The sequence below is a fragment of the Strix uralensis genome, chromosome 10 (assembly GCF_047716275.1).
Source record: "Strix uralensis isolate ZFMK-TIS-50842 chromosome 10, bStrUra1, whole genome shotgun sequence".
Taxonomy (NCBI): Eukaryota; Metazoa; Chordata; class Aves; order Strigiformes; family Strigidae; genus Strix; species Strix uralensis.
The window spans coordinates 1575618-1594969 of NC_133981.1; the positions used below are offsets into that span (position 1 = coordinate 1575618).

The 19352-nt window shown below is 41.9% G+C and overlaps 1 protein-coding gene across 7 annotated transcripts in view; it reads left to right on the plus strand.

Annotated features, from left to right (window-relative positions):
• CHCHD6 (coiled-coil-helix-coiled-coil-helix domain containing 6) overlaps positions 1-19352 on the plus strand; it is a 117459-nt gene that overhangs the window by 34129 nt on the left and 63978 nt on the right. For 6 of the 7 annotated variants that reach the window (XR_012630207.1, XR_012630208.1, XM_074878812.1 and 3 more), the window contains exons 5-6: positions 4472-4492; positions 9912-9995. Coding sequence is in view for 5 of the 7 variants with exons in the window: in XM_074878812.1 (XP_074734913.1) it covers positions 4472-4492; positions 9912-9995 (105 nt within the window). In the remaining 2 variants the exon portion in view is untranslated. The remainder of the gene's footprint in view (positions 1-4471; positions 4493-9911; positions 9996-19352) is intronic. The other variant, XM_074878808.1, reaches the window with a different exon arrangement.

The following is a 19352-nucleotide window of genomic DNA, read 5'->3' on the forward strand; positions in this document are numbered from 1 at the left end:
ATCTGGCAAGAGAAAGCTCTGTCCCCATATGCATGCATAGAAATGAGACTGGGATGTAGGCATGCGTAACTGTTATTTTCCCCCGTCTGTCCTATCCCTAGAAAGCCATATGCCACCCTTAGGCTAGCATAATGGGAGACTGTATTAATGATTATGAGCTAGAAATAATCCAAGAAGAGTTGAGTGGCCTTTGATTCTTCTAGCTTTATGAGAAAATACCTCATTGACTCAGTAGTGTCTGAAATATGTTCTGGGATAGAAAGTCATAATTAATACAGATTGATGCCCTCTCTTGAGCTGTTGGGATTTTTTTGGCTAGATTGGTCAGGGGCTTGCTGATTCTTGTGTCGAACAGGCAGAGTAGGAATTTAAGCAAGGAGGTAAAAATTTAGAGGGAGTTGTTGACTCACCTGCTATCAGAAATAAGCATCTTCAGCATACATCTCTAGAGAGCCTACGCTCTGCAAGATTTCTATAGATGTTGAATGCCTTGTCTGTTGGCAGCCTACAAAATGAAAACTATGTATGTATGCATGTATAGAAGTGGTGATGGGAAAAGGAGAATGTGGGAATGGGCTGAAGTATTAAAGCAAGCAATGAAAGCAGATGGTTTACTTTGGATTTCATAAAATAGGTTTCTCTTTATTTTGTTTTAAATGAAAACTATCAGCTGTGAGCATTGCAAACCTATTTGCAGCAATGCCATAAGTATTAGAAGTGCAGTTGTCCCTGAATCATAAAAGGACAGAGGGTTTTTCTGCTGCTTCCCATCTTCGTGTTTATGAAATTGTGTATGCTCTGTATACATTAGAGTTGAGCAATTTCATCACAGCCTTTCCTCAAAATTGATTGCTGTTCAGTGTCTCTTCCTGCTTCTCCCTTGTCAGTTGGTTACATCTCTGACTCTCATTACATTTAATATTGATACTGCTTCAATTTTCCACTAAACTGGAAGTGTTTAAGGGTCTGGAGTGGATACTGAATGTCTAGATACGTTCTTTAAATGCTTTAATTCCTATCATCGTGGAAAAGTTTAGCGCTGGATTATTGCCTTAAGAAGAAATGACTCTTTGCTCATTCAGTGATGAAGTCTGGTCATCAAGATGTTAGAATATGTGCTGCAGAGCTCTTCAGATACTGACATGAGTGCAAAAGTTGTTGCCAGCAGCTGTTTTGGGTTTTGGGCACCTGCTGCCTCTCATTTCTCGCATCTCCCACTCTATATTCCACTTCCAAAGTTGGCAGTGCCCCTAAAAATACTCTGTATTGAGTTCTTCAGTAGGAGATCTCTACCAAGCTGGTAGTCTGGATTCCCAAGTCATTGGTCACACTGTAGTGAAATTAGTTATATGGCAGAGTTGTTGACTCTGGCAAGGTAATGGACACTTACTGTGAGGGTGGGGAGGCCCTGACACAGGTTGCCCAGAGAAGCTGTGGCTGGGCTGCCCCTTCCCTGGAAGGGTTCAAGGCCGGGTTGGACGGGGCTTTGGGCAACCTGGGCTAGTGGAAGGTGTCCCTGCCCGTGGCTGGGGGGGATGATCTTTAAGGTCCTTTCCAAACCAGACCATTCTATGATTCTATGATAAAGTGAGCTAGGTGAAGCTGGTTCCAAGCAGGTTAGAGAAAGGCATTGTCCTTCCTAAGGCCACTGTTCTCTCGTGCTGATCCCTTCGTTCTTCACTGCCAATTGCTGAACTGTGGTTTGATTGCTCACTGCCATTTTTACATTTGCCCAGGCCATGACAGACACGAGTGATGTGCCTGTTATGGCAGTTATGTATGGGTGATGTGGCATATGAGTTTAGAAAGTACGAGTATGGAAAAGATGCTGGAAATTGTCCGTATGTAGGAAATACTAACTTGATTGCACTGGAAGTTGGACTATTGGTACATATGTGGGAAAGCATCTCCTGCGTGAATAATCAGTGCTCAAATATGAAATTTTCAGAAGCATGGATGCATTACAGATGTAGTTCCCATATCTAGACAGAGTTTTCTCCAAGCTGACTGTGTCATCTTTTCCCCCTGTATAAATACTTAGGGCAGGGGTTGCCAGTTTGGCATGAGATCCTGTTTCAATAACCTTTTGCTTCTGATACAGTCAAGAGGAATATCTTGATTTGGATTTGATCCTAAATGATTAAGTCCAGTATGTATTCAGCTTCCTGTGATTGCTATCCAGTGGGCTACCTGGAAGAGAAATGAACCCTCCTTTTAGCAGAAGAGTTCAGCAGTGTTGGCCGAGGGTGCTAAAAGATGGCTTGTGTCCCAGGGCTGGGATTATATAACTCACAAGCCCCCAGCTGGGAGCTGGAAGTGAAACTCACTCGGTTAGGAAGCAAGGAACCCAGATGTTGCTCATTTCTTAAACAGTTTACTTAAACTTTGAAAATATTAGTGGACATGCTGTGTCTTTTATTATCAGGCAAAGTCAGTAAATGCAGGTCTGCAAAGAGATCTTGGCATGTGCTTAGGAGGTAGCAAAACTTAAACCAGTAGGCCTCTTGAGTTTTCTTTTTTGTATTATTTTATTATTATATTTTATTTAGTCTATGCTTCACTCCAAATGTAGTTATTTTTTCCCAACACAGCAATATGTCCTACTGCATCTACACCTGTTTCAATTTTCCTGTTTCCATTCAGTGGAGTGTATCTCTTCTTGGAGTAATAATTTTCCCCCCTCTTGAAAGGTGACAAAATTAAAGCCTTTGTCAGTACCAGCAGAAGAGATGCCCTGTGGTTGGTGACAGTGTTATCTTTCCTAAAACTGTAATTCTGCTATTGTGCATTGTATCTTGTAGGGGTATAAGAGGGACCACCTCTCGGTGATGGGGCTGGGTCCTTCTCCTTTCTCTCTTCTCAGCAACTGTCTAGTGCCACTAAGTTAGTACCTCGTGTTCATTTTGTCATGCAAGTGTTTGTCTACCAGGAATGTGACAGTTAATGGTTTAGGCACCCCAGGGGTGACAGATGGAAATCCAGTAAAGAGTTACTGGTGTGCATGACCTACCTGCTGAAATAATAACATGCACCATAAAGAGCCCTGTGTTCCTCCTGTCCATCTGCTGAGGATAGACAGCCTTGAAATTGCTAAAATGTAAAAACAAAACTAAGCACATCTGTCCTGACTGTAAAAATCAGTAGGAAGAAAAATGTTATTCAAATCAGGCTTTTGTCAAGATCAGTCGGTGATTACCAGTGAGCACCTGTTGTGTATTGGTTTGTTCCGCCAAGGACTTGGTGCCGCTGTATCAAACCCGCCTGCAGAAAGGGGGCAATTGGCTTCCCCCAGCTGAACTGTAGATGTCCGGTTCCAGCCCTCTCAGCTGTTGCAAAGGATGAGGATGGATGGCACACATAGCTGACGACATATCATCCCTCAGTTACCTGAAGTAGTCGCTCTGTGCCATTAAAACGATGGCAGATCCCATAAACATATTGCACTCCACCGTCTGCTCCCTCTGGCACTGAACTATGACCAAGAGGAAAGTTCCTCCTGCCCTGTCAACTCCCCTCAAATAAATAATCATAATAAAAAAGACCAGCCTTTCTGAAGTTCCTGCTTAGCGAATGTGCTGCTGATAGAATGTAGCCCTGAGAGGCAGGGAAGGCTCGTAGCCCTTGACAACAAATGAGAGCTGTGGCTGCCTCATAAATGCCTTGGCTTCAGAAGGAGGTGGTTATGGGCATGAAATGTTTATCATCTTGTACTTGCTTTGCTGCTGCTGGGTTACTGTGTAAGTAAAAAGTGGTAATAAGTAAATAAGAGGTGATACTGCAGCCTGCTTCATCTGCTTGACTTCATACTTGAATAGGCTTGCCAACAAAAGGAGCAGGTGAAGGCAGCTGGGGTTTGGCAGAGGTTTGGACTGTGCACTAGGGATGTGCTCAGTTGCCTATGAAGGGAGATCTGGTTGGAAATCTCATCACTCAACTGGCTTTCTATTAGGAAGCACTCTTTGAAATTGTCCAGTAAAGAAGATGTGTAAGGCCAGCTTGTGTGTTCAAAATGCCCTTGCAAAAGGATGCAAATTGCAGGTAATTTGGAAACAGTGCAGTTGTTGGCCACCTCCCTTTGAGTATGCCTGGCATTGCCGTGTTCATGGGTGCATGTTGTGGGCATCGGCATCTCTAACATTGTGCAGCACCTTCCACGACTCCCTGAAACTGGCTGTTTCACAGCTGTCTTTGCTTAGCTTCCACCTTACAGGGGGATACTGCAGCAATCTTTGGGGGCTTCGTTTTGTTTTTATTTTTGGGGGTGCATGTGCTTTTGTTTTGCTTTAATAGCACAGTTCCCAACAGGGGACAGCACTGCACTGCTTAAGATGCTTGTCATTTTTAAGGAACTTTTCTAAACTTGTCATCCTAAAAGCTATATTGTGCAGCAGCAGGCGGCCTCCATAAATCACTGATTTCTCTTTTTCTTCTCTTTCCCTTCCTTTTTCTCTTGCACTCTCTTTATTCCAAGCCTGCGGATTTGGACGCCTGGGTAAGCTCTCTTTTTTGTCTGGATCTTGCTTATTCCAAGTGTCATGTTGTTACTGCGCACGTACAGATTGTTATTGCTGAGCACAGATGCAGGATTTTATTTTCTGTCATTACATTTTAAAAGGTGTTCAGCTAGAAAATTGCATATTATTTCCTCCATAAAGATTTTCACTGGTTCCTTTTGTGTAGCTTACAGCTGCTGAAACCAAACTTGATCTGGTGATGTGTGTTGTTGGCTAAGAGAGTAGCAGAAACAGGAGGAAATGAAGGTTACACCAGTACTGCTTTTTAAGGCCATGAGTCTGCATCTGGGTTCTAAAACAAAACAACCCAGTCACCTGCCTTTAGCAGAATGAGATAAAGGACAAACAGCAAGTGATTTTGTAGGCCTTGTGTGTGTGGAATAGTGACTGCAGGCAGCTCCACAGTAGTGGTGATATTTCTGCTGATACAAGTGGAGGTTGAGTCAAGGCTCCCCCATGGTTGCTTGTCCGGTACAAGCCTCCCTGTAAAGTTCTGCTGTTCAGTCTCAGGCATGATGTGTGCAAGCTGCCTCTTGCTGTTTCAGTGTTGCCCTTTCAGCTCTGCTGTTCCCTTCAGGCTTGGTGAGGAACATGCCAGCTAGCTAATTTTGGAACTAGTTCTGTTCTTCAGTGCATTGCTGTCAATTCCTTCTTCTAGTCTTGGAGCCTTTAATAGCATTTGTTTTTCTCCTCTGCCACCTGGACTGCTACCAGGACTGGAAGAGACATGGGAAAGCATGAGGTATAAGAATTTGCAGTTGTGAAGTGTGGCAAGCTGAGGTACCCAGCCAAAACATCTCTGCTGTGCTGCTGCAGAGATGTTACTGGATACCTGTGGGGGAAGCTGATAACTCCTCTCGGCAAAGACAGGATGATGTAGAAACAAGCCATTTGGTAGAGACTTAAGGACCTTTCCTTTATCCTTGTAGCTTCTTTCTCTGGATTGCCTCCGACTGATTCTCTAGGCGTCATCTCACTAGTTCGTCTGTGACTGGTGAATGTGTTTTGCCAAGAAGATAAATATTTTTGCAATAATCTTGCCAAGTGCTGTGACTTGCCTGTGAGGAAGTTCTTTATAGATTGAGGTATGGACCTTTCCTTCTAGCTTGACTTGCCCTTTGCAGAGAGGGGTGGGTTTTTTTTTCTTCTCTCCAGTAGAGTATTCTCCATGCCCTCTCCCCAAATCCCAGAATCCCAGCAACAGGGAGAGACAAGCCTGATGGTAGCCGTCAGCAGTGGGCTGTGCTATCACTGCACTTTATTCCTGGGTGCCACATTCCCTACTGTAATCTGACTCTGCCAAGAAGCCCTTTTTTTCAAGCAGATTTCCTTCCTAGTTTTCATGTTTAACAAGGTGATGAGAAGGGACTGTGATTAAAAATAATAAAAATCTGGTGGTATTTCATGGGGGGCAAAGCCAAAGCTAATCTGTGAATGGCTGTAGCTCGAGTGAAGCCTGGCTCTGGAAGAACAGTTGCACAGTCTGATGTGTTGCAGGTTGGTGTCAGTTCAGGACGAGGCTGAGTATCTGGCTTTGTTCATAGAGAATGAACCAATAATATTTCATTACCTCAATTAAGAGGCTTGTAAAATATTTCTTTTGGCCTGCCTGTCAGCTAGCAGGCCAGTGCTTGAATTCTTTAGTTGAGCCAGTATGTAATGCATAGCTTTAGAAATGTGCTTTCACAGTTTGTTTCTAAATGAGTTACTTGATAAAGGGAGGGGAGGAGGCAGGGAATTTCACATGACTCTGCCCTAGCTCTTTGTCACTGTTCAAAGCAGCACTGAGATAACCTGAAAAACTTCGGGCTGTGGAAAAAGTGTAAAGATAAAACGTAGGAAGAACTTGAAAAAGCCCCCAACCCAGCCCATGGATCCATGCCCGTGGAAGCTATAGCAGCATGCTAGTAGTGTACCTTACTGTCCCTTTGTAAGAATGCAGTGCTGGTAACTTCTGACACATCACAGGGAATTCTTGAGCATTGCCTGAATATATCTTACACCTAGTTTTTGTACAGAGGGCAATTGCCTGTTGCATACATTCTCTTCTGCAAATACATGCTGTCCCATGCTACTTTTCTAAGTTTTGGGTATATTCGTGTGTTCTACAACTAACGATGCTCTTCCTCCCCTCCCTCTGTTTTGTTTCTGTTTTCATACTTTTTGGACATCACTCTTCACTGTGTTCTCCATTACAGTTTCTTAGATGTCATCTCTGAGCTTTGGTCATCTCTTGCATGATATGTTCAAGCTCAGATGTAGCTTCTGCAGCGAGGATCTGAAATGCAACTTTCTGATACATGATTTTCAAACCATTGTGTTATCATGCATGTCTTCCCTTCTCCTTCCTTCTTTAGTTCTAAAGGCCTTTATGTGAAAAGTGTATCTGAGGCTTTGTTTGGCACCTGCAATCTCAATCCCTTGAGAAATTATAATCATCTCCATAGCAGCCAGTTCTGTCTGGGACATCACAGACTTCTGACTTCAGGTAGGGAATAAGCAGCAGGAGTAGAGGAACTCTTAATAAATATCCTGTATTCATACAAAATGTCCCTTGTTGCCTAACCCAGTTTGGAACAGCAAATGTTTCAAATGACACATGCTCTGACTGTACCATTCATACTTCAAACATCATCATAAAGTGTTCTAAAGTTTCTAGTAATAACAGCTGGGGATAGAGGGAAACAGAAAGTAACTTTCAAGCAGATCTGTCACAAATAGAATGTTTCTCAGTGTATTTCAATGCACTGAAACATCAGCAGCTCTTGCAAACAAGCAAGGCATTGAAAATATGTTTGCGTTGTGAGTAGAAGTTTTGTGTGCAACCTCTGGTTCATCCTACAACTTATGGGTGATAAGTGGGAGATCATGGGAGATAGTATGGCAGAAATTACTTAGGGGGAAGGATGAGTGTATACTGAGGCTGTAGTCTGCAGTTGGGAGATCCGATTTTGATTCTTTGACATCAATTTTGCAAGACCCTAGGGAAGTCACTAAGGGAATGTCTGCTGCAGGGTGCATTGGTGCGGAGGCATTATTCACTGTGAACACTGCAGCTCCGGTCAGGTCTGCTTGGGGGAGTCCATGGGTCACCGTCATGCACGTCAGCACACCTCTGTTGTGGCTGTGTCGCAGCACCCCGCTTGAGAGATTAGGTATTTGGTTTGTGTTCCCTTCCAGAGATGTCATATCCATGTCTTGCCAGAAATAGAATAAAGCCTCTTGCCCACCAGTATTGTTACATGTATTGATTTTGTGCTCCCAGAATAGTCTGCTACCCCAGGAGAGTAGCACTGCTGCATAATTTGTTTAGATTAAGCAGAAACTTTCTTGCATTTTTAAGAGTTGATCTTTTATTTTTTCGTGACATACACTTCATGTCAAAAGCACCTTCCATCTGAATTGTGCAGAGGGGTCAGTACTATGTTACTCTTCTTTCTTTTCCTTATTTATTTTCTCCTTAAGGAAATACAAATCACTTGTTTAGTAATCTGATTTTATGGGTGTTATGCAGAAAATCAGCAGGAGAATCAGGTTCCTTTGGTCATCCACCAGACCATCCTGCCTTTTTACATCTGTTTCATTTCAGTTGAAATTGCTTATTCCTTTTCTGTATAGAAGATGGATATCGGTTCAGAAGGGTAGTTTTGATTCTCTTATCACAGAAATGGTGATAATTTTGGCACTTACAAAGTGCCTATCAGTATTGTTGCTGTGGTATCTCTTTGGTCAGGCTGCATGTACGGGGCAGCTGATTCTTATCCCCCTCCCCATCCTGTTTCAGCTGGTTTGTGGGCTGTAAGATATATAGCAGTTCTGGTTAAACCAAAGCCAGAGATTTTGCCTTTAATCAAGTGTCTTTGAGAGCAGGGGGATTTAGATGTGAGTCTATAGTGCTTGTGCCTTACCCTGGCCCTGTTGGCTGGCTGACAAACATGGGAATCAAAATGCTTCTTTTTCCTTTACAAACAAACAGACACCATCACCACACCTCTGCAAACTCCCTATTTCATGTACTTCTACTTCTTTTTTTGTTTGCTTATCAACTGTCCCTCACTGCCTAGCTTAAAATCTCTTCTAAGCCCTATTATACCACTGTATTTCCATCAGCAGGGGAGGAGAAAAAAGGAAATGCACAGCAACTGGCTTTCAGATGTAATTTTTCTCATTAACAATGGCTGTTGGCCGTAAAATGACAGGTCTGAGCCCACGAGGATGTTTCTGTCCCAGCTGCTTAATCATACTGGACCAGCATTTTCTGTGATTGTACCATCATCATTAAAAGTTAAGAGCAATGCTGCTGGGATGCTGTAGATTAGCAGGGTTTCTGTTCACGTTAGACGGACTAATAATTATAGTTTTGAAAGGTTGTCTTGCCTGGTGATAACTTATGTGGCCCCAGAGATTTTTGAGGTGGGATGGGGAAAGAAAAACAAATGCCATTCTTCTTGCTATTGTTGCCTGTTACTTTTAAGCTTAAAAAGTTTGGTTTGGGTCCATCAATGCCATGTTTTCTTAATGCTAGTTTAGTTTAGGGGTGGGACTGCAGTGAAGTGCTGCTGGCTGTGAAGAGCCAGAAGGCAAAAGCTGTTGGTGTAACCACACAACTGATCATTGTTTAGTTGATGACCAGGTTATGCTTAAGCACATGCTTGTATACTGCGTTTGCTGTTTTGGAAGTGTCATGCTTATACTTTGGAGATGGAAGAGAAATTCTCTGACACCCATCTCCCCTCCAAATCTGCAGCACTCAGCCTGAGGAACTCTGGGGATGCTGGTGGTGTATGCCCAGGGAGTGTGTGGAGAGAGTCCTTAATTATCAGGGTAGTCCTGTGTATGTGTGTAAAAGCAAATGCATGGCAGTGAGAACGTGTGTTGCCATAAAAATGTTACAACATAGACTTGTATTTTGGATCTTCCTCATGATTGTAGGGATCTGTTAAATGTATAGAAGTTTTCTGACACTCCAAGGGGCAACTGTTTGTGAAGTGGAGGATTTGAGGTTTATTTTTAAGGTATGGTGAAAAACATTGGGGTAATAAACATCATGATGCATGAAAAACAAAGACTTGGGTAAGGTGGAGTTCTGGAAAAGGCAATGGAAAGGCGCCACCTTTCTATGATCATATGTTTTCATTTAATAAGGAGAAATATAATCAAGGTTATGAGTTTGAGTATGGTACTAATAAGAGCATATCAAACTTGTGGGGATAATGCAAAATGAACTGCAGTGCTGAAGGTTTGTAGTTCCACTGAGAGGGATCCCATACACCAGTCCTGAGCAGTGATTTTTTTAATTTTTTTTTTACTTCCAGTCTGCATCCTGTGTGCTTTCCTTGCACTCACACTTTTTATTTTTAATTTCTTCTACTGATGTTCTTTTGTTCTTCTTCCCAGGCCGTGGAGCTGCAAGGCAGGGAGGCAGAGCTGAAGCGGCAAGAGGCCTTCTATAAAGAGCAGTTGGCCCGCATTGAGAGGAAGGTATGGCTGAGTTGTCTTTTATTTGTGGCCTCTGAATACTGATGGGATCGGGTGCAGATCTGTGTGGATCCAAAGAGCAGAGAAACAGGAAGCATTGTGCTGAAATCTGGAACAGGCAGCTTCCAGTATCTGTCTGCTCCCCACCCCTTACATAGTTAAGTGATGAAAAAGCTCTACAAACTAAATCTTTTTAACAACTTCAATTTGAAAGATAAGGGTTTTTTAACTGGATGATTTTTTAATAAAGCAATTCAAACTTTATTTTCTTTTTCACCATGGGGTTTAGGTGAAAGCTAAGTTCAAAAAAATAAGTGCCCTTTTTTTATTCCTTTTGTTAAAAATCCTTTCCTAAATTAAAAAAAAAAAACAACCCACAAATCTTGCTATAAATATGAATTAAAGTTGTATTATTAATTTTTCTCTGGGGAGCCCAACAGTTCAAAGGGTGGTGCTGCAGTGCATTGCCTGCTTCTTGCTGGATAAGCCTTTGAAATGAACATGATTTAAAGAGACACTGTCAAGCATCTTTTAAGCCTGAAATGACCTTTGAAAATCCATTTAGGGATTTGAATCTCTCCCCTAAATGTGGGATTTGGTTCTGTGTTTAATTGTTTACCATGATGAGTTTTTAAAAATTGATGCCATAAAAATAGGAGCAGCCATGCTGTTCCTTATGAACTAATGCGTTTTTCACTTCCTGGCAAAATGAAATAATGTTATAAGTAGTCTTTATTTTTTAATAAATGTGGAGAATAATCTTCTCCAATTTGAAGCAATTAGACCTCCTGACAAGAAGTTGCATACATCTGACTTGTAGTTGTTATGTGACTAAAAAGAAGTGCAAACAATGGAAAAGGTGGGTTGTAAAGAGACAGAGGAATCAGCTTTACTACCAACATGCAGCATGATGGTGAATATGGAACATGGAAAAACTGCAGATTATAGAAATGGTAGAAAACTGTCGGCACATCTATTCCCCTTCTCATTCCCTGCTACTGCATGATTGTCCATACAGCATTTTTTTAAGCCATTGATGGTAAAACATGCCCATGAGCAATTTCACATGATACAATTTTGCAACACTTTAATCCATACAGTTCATTAAAAAATAAACTATTAAAACTACCACTCAGTGTTGCATTCAGATTTTTAAATTCTATTTCTAGATAATGGGGATTGTTCAGTGAAATTGCAAACAATCTAGCAGCTATCGTTCTAATTATCACAGTTGTCCATATGTTCATACGCAAAGGGAATTTTTGCAATTTCTTGGTCTCATGCTGTGTGCTTCTATTATATTCTTCTCTCCGGATCTCGTTTCATGAAGCGGAAACTGCAGGGAAAATTTGTATGTGTGTCTGTCCTTTATGGACAGTGGAGTGGGGAGAAGTTTGTGTCCAGGCTGCATTGTCCTCTTTTTGAAGTCTTTTGTTGTATTTTTGTGTTTCCCTTTTCAGGTCCATGTCCCTTGCTACCGGGTAACTTTTTAAACAAGGTGATAGATATTTTAGTGCAGGATCTTCACGGGGGAGTAAGGTGACTTGCCCATAGTCCTATTCAAACTGCAGAGCAACTATCTTCTAGTTCTTACGTATACAAAAGCAAGTGGATAAAAAGGATAGGTTTTCTTTCCTCTCTTGAAACACTAGATAGTTTCTGACCCTTAAACACTAGCATTTTGCTGGTAATAAAATAGAGGAATGCCTCCAACTGTTAGTCTGGATTGGAGTGGGAGGTGGTGGGGGCTAGAAGGGAGAGGGGAGAAATGTACTTGAAACAGTGTAATAAAGCTTAATTGTATTAGTTTTGAAAAAGGTTTTTGATCTTCTCTGTGGATAATTTTATTCCTATAATGGTTGGAAAGATGGAAAACACAGCACAGAACAATCTTTTTTATTAGCTGTTGCTTTTATATAATTCTGCGTTTATTTGTTGAATGCACGCAGACCTTGACATTTATTTATTTATTTTTCCTTCCACTGTGCTAAAACCTTCCAACTCAGGCTTAGATATATTTTTATATATCTGTGTATGTATGTGTGTGTCTATGTCAGAAAAAAGCTATCAGTAAGGGGATGAGGTGGGGAGGAGCTCTGAAATAGAAGTTTGCTTTCTCTGCCATTTTCAGAGGGGATGGTCACTTGGAGTGTGGTCATGGTAGATCGAAGGTGCTGTGCTGGGAGTGAATCAGTGCGACGGCTCAGCATGGAGTTAGCTCAGATTTCTCCTTCTAAGGAGCAGGCTGTCAGGAATTCCCCCTTCTCCTCCCCTGCTGTGCCTATCTGTAACCTCCCGTTGGCTTTCTCCCCACTTCTGCATGATAACAGAAGTCAGCACTAGGAGACTTAAGAGATTTGGTTTTGAGGGATGTTCTGAACTGTTGGTGTTGAGAACTAAGTACCTTCCTGGTAGGATGCTGAAAATAATTGTGTTGTATACTCCTTACAACATAGTAGCTGCTGCACTGAATCAAACACAGAGACTGTCCTGTTTCTTCTGACATTGGTCAGTTTTCAAAGACTTTGAAGGAAGATGCAAAAAAACCTCACCAAAACAAACCAACCACCCCCCCAGCCCCCCACACTCTTTTGGAGAACAACTTTGAGAAGAGTCTTCCTGAGTGTTGTCAGTTGGAGGCTGACACATGCCCTGCTGCAAAAGAGTTTATTTTCATTCAGTATTTTTATTCACTGTAATGGAACTTGGACTACTGCCATCGTTCTTCTACGTGTCTCAGGCATTTTTCCTGAAGCCTCGTTTAGCTCTTTGCCTCCAATATCACGTGGCAGTGTGTGCCACAGGTTAACTTCTATACTCTATAAATTCTGTTACAAGTTTCAAATACTTCTTTTCATTTAATATCCTTTATGTGAAAGAGATAAAAGGAGTTTTCTTCGTTATTCATTATCTGTAGACTTCTGTTCCCTCTTTTACCTTCCCATTAAGCTGAGCAGTCCTCACCTTTTCAGTCTCTGCTTGAGGGAGTGACTTTTTCCAGGTTTCTTATTCTACTTGTTTGTCTTTGGGCCCTTTCCCCCTTGCAGCTCTGTCTTTGAGATGTATTGACCAGAATTGAACTCAGTAGTTCCCTTGAATGCAGCAGATTGTGTGAATAACGTTATCCTTTTATTTTGTAATCTCTGAAAGAGTACTGTAATCTACTGGACAGAGCACAGAATTGGAAGCAAAAAACTGCTCATTTTCTAATAGCTGTTTCTCTTTTGGGAGTTTGAAACAATTACTTAGTCCATCTATCTCAGTTATTCCATCTATATGATGGAATAGCTTATAATGGGAGGGCAAAATGTTGTGAAACAGCAAAGCTATAAAAATGCTAAAAAGGCTTTGCCTTTAGTTTTGCATGAGATGAACTATGGGTGTACCTTATTTCAAACAGATCTTGAGAAACTCAGTTTCTCTAGACAGTCTTATTAAAATTTTCACAGGAAAAGGCATCTATGAAAAAATAATTTCAGCTTTTGGGGTTTCCCCTACATCATCTGCTGAAGCACTGGAAGGAGTAAGATGGTGAGTGCAGCAGTGCTGTGTCACACCAAAGATCCATCTGGTTTGATATGCTGGTCCTGATTGCGACCCACAGTGGATGTCCAGGGATGAGCATAAGATCAGGCAGGTATATGGGATACTTGCCCCAAAGGCTTTGATCATCCTGGCTGGTTGTCTCCGAACCTTTTCCACATCTAGTTAATCCTCTGAGAGGTGTGAAGCAGCCCTGTGCACACAGTGCTCAAGGTACGGGTGGACCATAAATTTATATGCTAGCTGTATCAGAGTCACTGTTTGGTTCTCTGTTTCTTTGTAGTGCCTAACGCTTGATTTGCACTTCTGCCTTGCGTTGAGCAAACGCCACGCACTACTGCTACGAGCAGCGCTCAGCTATTTTGAGTGCAGATTCGAATGCATGAAGTAGCTGTACTGGGATTAAACCGGTGCTGTGATCTGTTGTTGGGAGGTATTCTTCCCACTGCATCCTTCATTATCAGTTTGTCAGGGGTTGTGTGTGTGTGAAGGGGTGGTAGGTTTTGTTGTTGACCTATTTTTTACAGGTTTTGTTATTATTTTGACCTAATATTCTGTAAGGAAAACCTTAGAAACACTCAATTTGAGAAGCTTAAGATGATGTTCTTTCATGCATTTATATGTTACTGAGAAGCAGGGCGGGAGGGAGATGGAGGGAGCTTAGTATAAATAGTTATATATACTGCTCAGAACTGGGATTTTTATTAAGGAGTCCATGTATGCATTGTCCTGCTTTCTCCATATGGTAGAAGCATCCTTTAAAAAGTATGATAAGAAAGAAAGGCAGTCTTTCCTGGAACCCTTCAGATGCCAGGAGATTTCACTTAGCATATTAATTGTATACTTTCCCCAAATAATGTTTGACTCCTTTTGCTATTTGGCCTCTTGCAGGGTTTAACCTGACAAAGGCCAAGGGCAGTGCTACGGTACAGCAAAACACGGGCAGCTCTTCGGAGCCGTCTAACGGCAGAGAAAGGCTGAAGGTAATCTCGGCAGATGAAGTGAAACTCCTTGCTATAGATGATGTCTCTTCTTTGTTCGGATTTTCCTAAGCTCTGACTCCCGCGTTATCTTTTATTAGGTGGCTGTGGACTACTGTGAGCATGGGTACATTAATATGCAATGTTTTTCTGCTTGTAGTTTTTCAGAACAGTAAGTATTAGCACAAGAGGTATTCATAAGCTGTAGAGTATTTATGCAAGTGGGAAAGGAATGCATTAAACCAATACCTTTTTTTTTATTAATAAGGTAGACTGAACCTTTTTCTCTGCTTAGCTTCACAAATCTTGTAATTTTGTGTGTGGCATTCACCTTGTTTGGTTTGTTTAAATTAATCTCCTTTTGCCCTTGCATTTACCATTTAATTCATGTTTGTAAAGCATTTGGTATGTGTAAAGAATGGGAAGCGAACTTATTTTTGTTTGTTATTCTTACTGGCCTTGATCCTTCTTCTTGGAGCAGTCTCCCACTTCTGGCACACCAAGGTCACCCCTATATGTGAGTCCAGTGTCATTTCTATGCTTTTTTTGCCAGTAACTGATCTCAGTAAAAATCTTTGCGGAGAAAATGACAGCAGCATGGAGGAAAAAAAAAAGCCTTCCAGAATATGTCTGTGTTGGGTCTTCATGATCAATTCTAAGCAGATTCTGCAGGGCTGAACAAACTGATGTCACCTGGCAAAGGTGGCAGGGGGTTTCTGTTGAAGGGGGTGAGGAATCAGTTCCCTGAGTTGGGACCCCAGGCTGCATCTAGAGAGCACTCGCCTACCTTTGAAAAAGCAAGCCGTGTAGAGGTGTTGTCTTCAACCGAGCCCTCTGCCCTCTCAGTGGGAGTTAAAGATTCAGTGCCCTTTTCTAAATGAGTTGATATGTCTTGGCAGGTGTCACCGACACCATTTACTTTCTCAATAAAATGGCCTGTAATGTCTTAGGGCTGCGTGTGAGCTATTGCTGTGTGTGTAAGGGCTTTGTTTGCCTCTGGTCACTGTGGTGCCAGCCACTAGCTTACTGCTCCGGCCAGTGCTGTGGGGTACTGTGGGGAAGAACAGCTAGTGGGAAACCAAGGTCTGGTCTCAAAAAATGTGTTTCCCTTTCAGAAGTATTCCTTGTCCCTGCCTTCATAATTGAGCCTTACAATATTCTTTACAATTTCAATTTTTTTTTTTCTTACCTAATTTGTTCAGTTCTCTTCTCATCCCCTGCCTCTGCTGCAAACCCTTCCTCCCACAAACCCAGCAGTGCTTTATGTGAACCTACAACAGCTGTGATCCAAAAAAGCAGTTTGCCTTTCAGGCCAGTGGAGCAATATAACGAAGCACCCAGTTCATCGAACTGTTGATTTAATCTTCTGAACACAAGAATAATAATCCCCGGTATAGTTTTCTGAAATAGGCTGATAAGATCCGTCCTAATCATCCAGATCACTTCCCGGTCTCTCGGGTTGTCTGTCCACGACTGTGTGGACGTTGTCTTTCAGGTGACAGTGGCTCTAGCAGTCTCTCAGGGCACAGCCTTTGATATTTAGAGAACTGAAGATTTTGTTCTGTGTGCGCGTTAAATTTCTGAATGGGAACAAAACGAAAAAAGAAGGAACCTGAAATTGTCATCTGAACTCGTTCCGACCTCTCATCCTCGTCCTCTTTTCAGTTATTCGCAGACAGAAAATGTCACGCTGGGGGAGGAGGAGGGAGTACAGCATCCCTAATTTCTTCTTTCTGCCGTATCCGTTAGGCTGAACAGCATGTAGAGGAGGCAGCCTTCCGAGCGCGTCTCCGGCGGCTCCCTGCCTGCAGGGAGAGGTTGCTTCGTTGTTGCCGTTGGCCAACTGGCAAACTGACTTCCAGCACCCTGTGCTCAGTTCACCCATTTAATGGCTGTTTTGCTGAAAGCTTGTAAAGTTTAGTCATTAATATACCTCAGTACACCAGCTTTTAGAGATCAGATAAATTGATTGGTAATTTGATGAACTCGGAGAACATCTATAATAGGGTAAATAAAATGTGTTAGATGTCAGCACTGCCTCTCTGCCTTCTCTGCAGTGTGTATGTTCTCTTCAATATGTGTTGACTGATGTACAGTACATTACATCAAATTACAAGCAGCCTCTATGCAAACAGCAACTAAGTGTTTGCTTCCTCTTCAGTCTGGACGATTAGTGTGGAGATGCATTTGCAGTCTGTGTGCTGAAGGGTGAACTGTCAGAGCCTTACAGTGATTTTGTTTCCCTGGCATTTAGAGTACCTTTGCAGAGGGAGAGAATGATGCTTATGGGCTGCTTCATCTTGGAGGAATCCATCCTCAGGCTCAACTTGTGAAATAAATGTGGCAATGTGTGGTTTGAACTTAGTGTCTTAACACTGAATTTAGCAGCTGAATTTAGATAACAATCTGGTATCTGGTCTCATCAGTGTATCACTATGAAGTCTTGTTAAAGACAGAACAAAAAGACCTAGAATGTGATCTTGTCTCTTTGTTAGAACTTAACACCGGAGTATTTGTCAAGTCTAGTCCAAAAGGAGCAAATCAAGGGGTGCTTTTGTCTTACCTTTGAGAGCTTTCCCCATAACCTAGCATTTCTGACACCCTCTCTCGCCATTTTTTATTCAGTCCAATTTTCCCTTAATTTCATTCATTTTCTTACTGACTAATAGTTTAAATTTCTGTTTTCTCTCTTTGTGCTGTTTACATGCTTGTTTATAAGCAGAATGGTATTTATAAATATGTGTATATACAAATAGCACTGTTACCAGTAAAACCGGTGCTATGTTTCGAATGGAAACAGCACTTGCATGCACATACGTGTGTACACACACACGCTGTCTCTCGCCTGTTTTTACTGTGCTGTAGTTGTACCTTAGCACCAACTACATTATCCTGCTGCAATAAATACCAGTGCTGCCTGTTATTTCTGTGTATTTCGCCAACCAGTGTACAATTAATTTTTGGCCCTGTTATTGTAGTATTGGCTATTTTATGAAACTGTAGAGAGTTAGCACAGTGAATTGATTAAATATGTTCCAGACCTTAGGCTGGAGTCTGTGTGTCTGCTGGGATTTGGATGATTGAAGCTTGTGCTTCTCTTGGGATATTCCAGATTTAGACTTAGTCTTGGAAATTGTTTCAGGTAGACAAAACTTCCCTGTGTATATGGAATCCACTTGCATAAGAGTCTGACTTTGGGGAATCTGAGATTTCTGTTTCAGCCTGCAGCAGTCCTTCCACATGTGGCAGGAAAAAAGGCATCACTATTGTGATTTAAAAATAAAGCCGAGGCCTGGGCTCATTTTGCAAAGGTCTTTAAAATTATGGCTTTGCCCTGACAGAATATGCTGTCATTGTGTTAATGTAAAATATGGCTAATAATTACTCTGTAAATTGGGCAGACTCCACAGAACATCTCAAATTTGTGCTGAATTAAGTAGTCCAGAGATCAGACTTTAAAAAGGGACTACTCCGTATTTACAGCGGCTGTACCTTCTGAAGTGAGTGTGTTTAGTAGTTTACTGTGGGTGTGTTAAATATATGTTTCATGACAGCCTAGGGCCACTTCTCTGAAGGTTTTTCCCCATCTGCCAGTCATTTTAAAGAAACATAAATAAAAGAGCTACTCCAATTTCTTGAACATATATGCATGTTCCCAAGAGACCAGCGTGACTCAGAAGTAGCTTGTAAATAACATGTTTTAATGTTCTTAAATAGATTGTGCACCATCAGGCTCGCCATGAGCTCTTGAGCCACTGCAAATGGTATTTGCTTCGTCTGGCGCAGAATCTCCTGATCCCAGGATGATGAGTGGTGGGTTTTTTGTTTGCTCGTTTTTGGGGTTAGCTGATGGTTTGGCTATATATTCTGCTGCTCCAAGAACCATGCCAATTGCAGTTTACCATTAAACACCTTGACTCTAATGAGGATTACCTGGGTCACCCATTCACAGTCCAGCCCCATTGTAAGGAAATATGAAGTAATGGCTAAATTTTTGTTTTGTTTTTAAGTAAAATAGTGAACATACATCTTGTATACACTGGAACTCTCCTGGCAAGTGTGAAGAGGAGAGTTTTGCCCTGGTGGGTATTCACCAGTGGAGTAGCCATCAGATAAAAGATGCTGCCCTGCGCAGAGGGCAGTAACAGCAAGGAGTGGCCACAGAGCCAGAGAGCGCTGGGAGGCCTCGTCATCTGTGCCAGTCTCCAAGGGGCCACAGAGGAGCCAGAGGTGGGAGAAGGAAATGTGGGAGCTGAGATAAAACTCTAAGCCTCTGATTTGAGAAGACTTGTAATATCTAGGTTATTTTATGAGAAGAACTAGCTTTCCCTTCCCAGTTACTGCATTTCAATTATTTTCATAAGAAAAAAGGCTTAATTCCTTCTCCTTCCTTCTCCCTCCCCATTCTTCTGAACAGAAGCCAAATTTTTGCTTACATAATTTCAAGCTGCAAGGTTGCTGTGAGTTTACATGCCTGGGTTAATTGAGGAGTGCCTGGATTTCCCCCCTGCTCCAAGATGTCTTATGATGTATTGGATGGTACACAGAAATTGTCTAATTTGCCTTGACATGCAGCAAGCCTTGAACTGGCTGGACTGTGGTTCTTGAAACGGAGAAGACTCATATAGGGGCATGTAAAAATGCTGTATTATGTGCCTGCCTGGGCATGTATATGGATTTTTTTAACTTCATTTTTCATAATAGTTATGCATACCACAAAATTTCCTTTGACTGTTTAGGGAATTAAGTGTAGTATATGAGACCTTTCACCTTTAGGTCATTTGTTGAGATACAGCTTCCGTTAGCAGCAGCAAAAAGCCATTACGTCCTGATGGCA